This window comes from Culex quinquefasciatus, chromosome 2, assembly GCF_015732765.1.
Source record: "Culex quinquefasciatus strain JHB chromosome 2, VPISU_Cqui_1.0_pri_paternal, whole genome shotgun sequence".
NCBI lineage: Eukaryota > Metazoa > Arthropoda > Insecta > Diptera > Culicidae > Culex > Culex quinquefasciatus.
In genome coordinates this window covers 67,749,807-67,751,569 of record NC_051862.1, presented here as the reverse complement: position 1 = coordinate 67,751,569, position 1,763 = coordinate 67,749,807, and the positions used below count along the sequence as shown (strand labels likewise).

The window sequence follows — 1,763 nt, the reverse complement described above, 5'->3', positions numbered from 1 at the left end:
CAGTCAAAAATGGTTCTCAAAATCAGTAATCGTGTTAGTTTGTTTGACAAATTTGTAACATTTTCTTAACGGTGTATTCTTTAAAAAGGTGTTTTTTGGTTTAAAGGTTTTTCTTCGAGTAAAAATATTTAATTTTTTTTTTGCCAAAATAAACAAGTTTTCTTTCAAAGAACAAATCTCAGCAAACAGAAAAATGGGTTTCAAAACAAAGCGACAACTTTCTGCACTGCGACGTCAAAAGGCCATGGCTCTCGCAAGGGGCAAATCTCCATCAAAAAGTCTTCCGGTTCCGGCCAACGGTTCGTTTTCCCTTAACTTTAATCCGGAACATCAAAACTCACTTCCCAACTGCTTTTTAGAATCCACCGATCAGATTCCCGTCCCGACCGAAAAACCAATCAAAGGGATGAAATCGTTGACCCGGAAGGTGGCACCTGCTCCAAAGCTGTAAAGTGTCCCCTATGCGGTCTGCATAACCCACTGGAACAGTGCGATCAGTACTTTGTTTGCCGTCCGTGCCAGAACATGTTCGTCGTGTTCACCGGTTCCACGAAGGTGACGGAGGCCTTACTGAAGCCAGCTGATCCACAAGGAGATGAACACGTGGCTCTCCCGGAAGTTCCCCAGGATGTAGACATGGAGGAGGGAGCGGTCGACGAGGATGTTCCAATGTACGATTCAAACGGAGAAATTGTTGAGAAGCTGGAAATTGTCACACATTCGTGCAAAAATTGCACGAGAATCTTTGATACAAAGCCAGCAATGCTGCACCATTTTAATCGCTGCAAGAATCAACCGGTAGCGGAACGAAAGTGGCACACGTGTTCGATCTGCCAGGCCAATTTCAGCCGGCCCTTAGAGCTGCGAGATCATCTCAACAAGCACAAGGGTATCAAACCGTACCAGTGTCGGAAGGCAAACTGCGACGCCCATTTCTACGGGGCTCGTGCCAGAATCACCCACGAGCACTACTGCGGCTCCGTCCCGCTTGAGTGCCAAGTCTGCGGCAAGATTTTCAAGACAAAGTATGTATTTCCCATACAAGTCTACCTGTTTCAAAAAATCTAAATTTTACAACTTCTTCCAGGTCACGGTTGACCCGCCACCAAACGGTTCACTCGGAGGAGCGTAACTTCCCGTGCAGTGTTTGTACGAAGCGCTTCAAGAGCAGCTACGCTGCGAGCGTTCACATGCGCATTCATACGCAGGAGAAGCCGTTTTGCTGTCCAGTTTGTGCGCAAGGATTTGCGTACAAGTGTCTGGTCAAACCGCACCTGGAGAAGTGTCACGCGTCGAAGGAGGACTAAGTTTGGCGGATTTTTGAATGGAAATCAGTCTTAACTAGTTGGTTTTGAAGAACATAATACCTATTATTGATTTATTGTTGCTGTTAATCATTATTAAAATCAGTTTCGTCTCGTTAATTAAAATAAATGCATTTTACATTTTGTTATCGGCGTTACAATTCGTCCTGCTCGTGCTATCTTGTTGCACGTGCATTTTGCGCCAAACTGAGTTAAAAACGCCATTTTGTGCAGCTCTCAATGCGTCGCCTCTTGACGTTAACCATTTCCATTTCCCCTAGCAACTATTTGCCCGTAGAGGGCGCAATAATTATCCGTTTCTTACCCATTCTTGTATGTAGGATTTTCATTAAATTTGGAATGACTTTACCGAAAACATTACCATACCTATAGGTATGGTAACAGAGAGTGAAATCGACGACTCCAACACTAGGAAACAAAACTCAGTAAATAACAGTT

At 44.2% G+C, this 1,763-nt stretch overlaps 1 protein-coding gene across 1 annotated transcript; it reads left to right on the top strand.

Annotated features, from left to right (window-relative positions):
* The first annotated feature begins 756 nt into the window (after window positions 1-756).
* Window positions 757-1,350, top strand: LOC6048690 (oocyte zinc finger protein XlCOF15). Its single transcript, XM_001865517.2, has 2 exons — window positions 757-1,025; window positions 1,088-1,350. The coding sequence occupies exons 1-2, from the start codon at window positions 763-765 to the stop codon at window positions 1,305-1,307; spliced, it is 483 nt and encodes a 160-aa protein (XP_001865552.2). The 5' UTR covers window positions 757-762; the 3' UTR covers window positions 1,308-1,350.
* Window positions 1,351-1,763: the final 413 nt, after the last annotated feature.

Excerpts from the sequence above, each read along its gene's own strand:
- LOC6048690 (XM_001865517.2), top strand. The coding sequence starts at position 763 with ATGCTGCACCATTTTAATCGCTGCAAGAATCAACCGGTAGCGGAACGA. Across the intron at positions 1,026-1,087 it reads GGCAAGATTTTCAAGACAAA|GTCACGGTTGACCCGCCACC; the intron begins GTATGTATTTCC and ends AACTTCTTCCAG.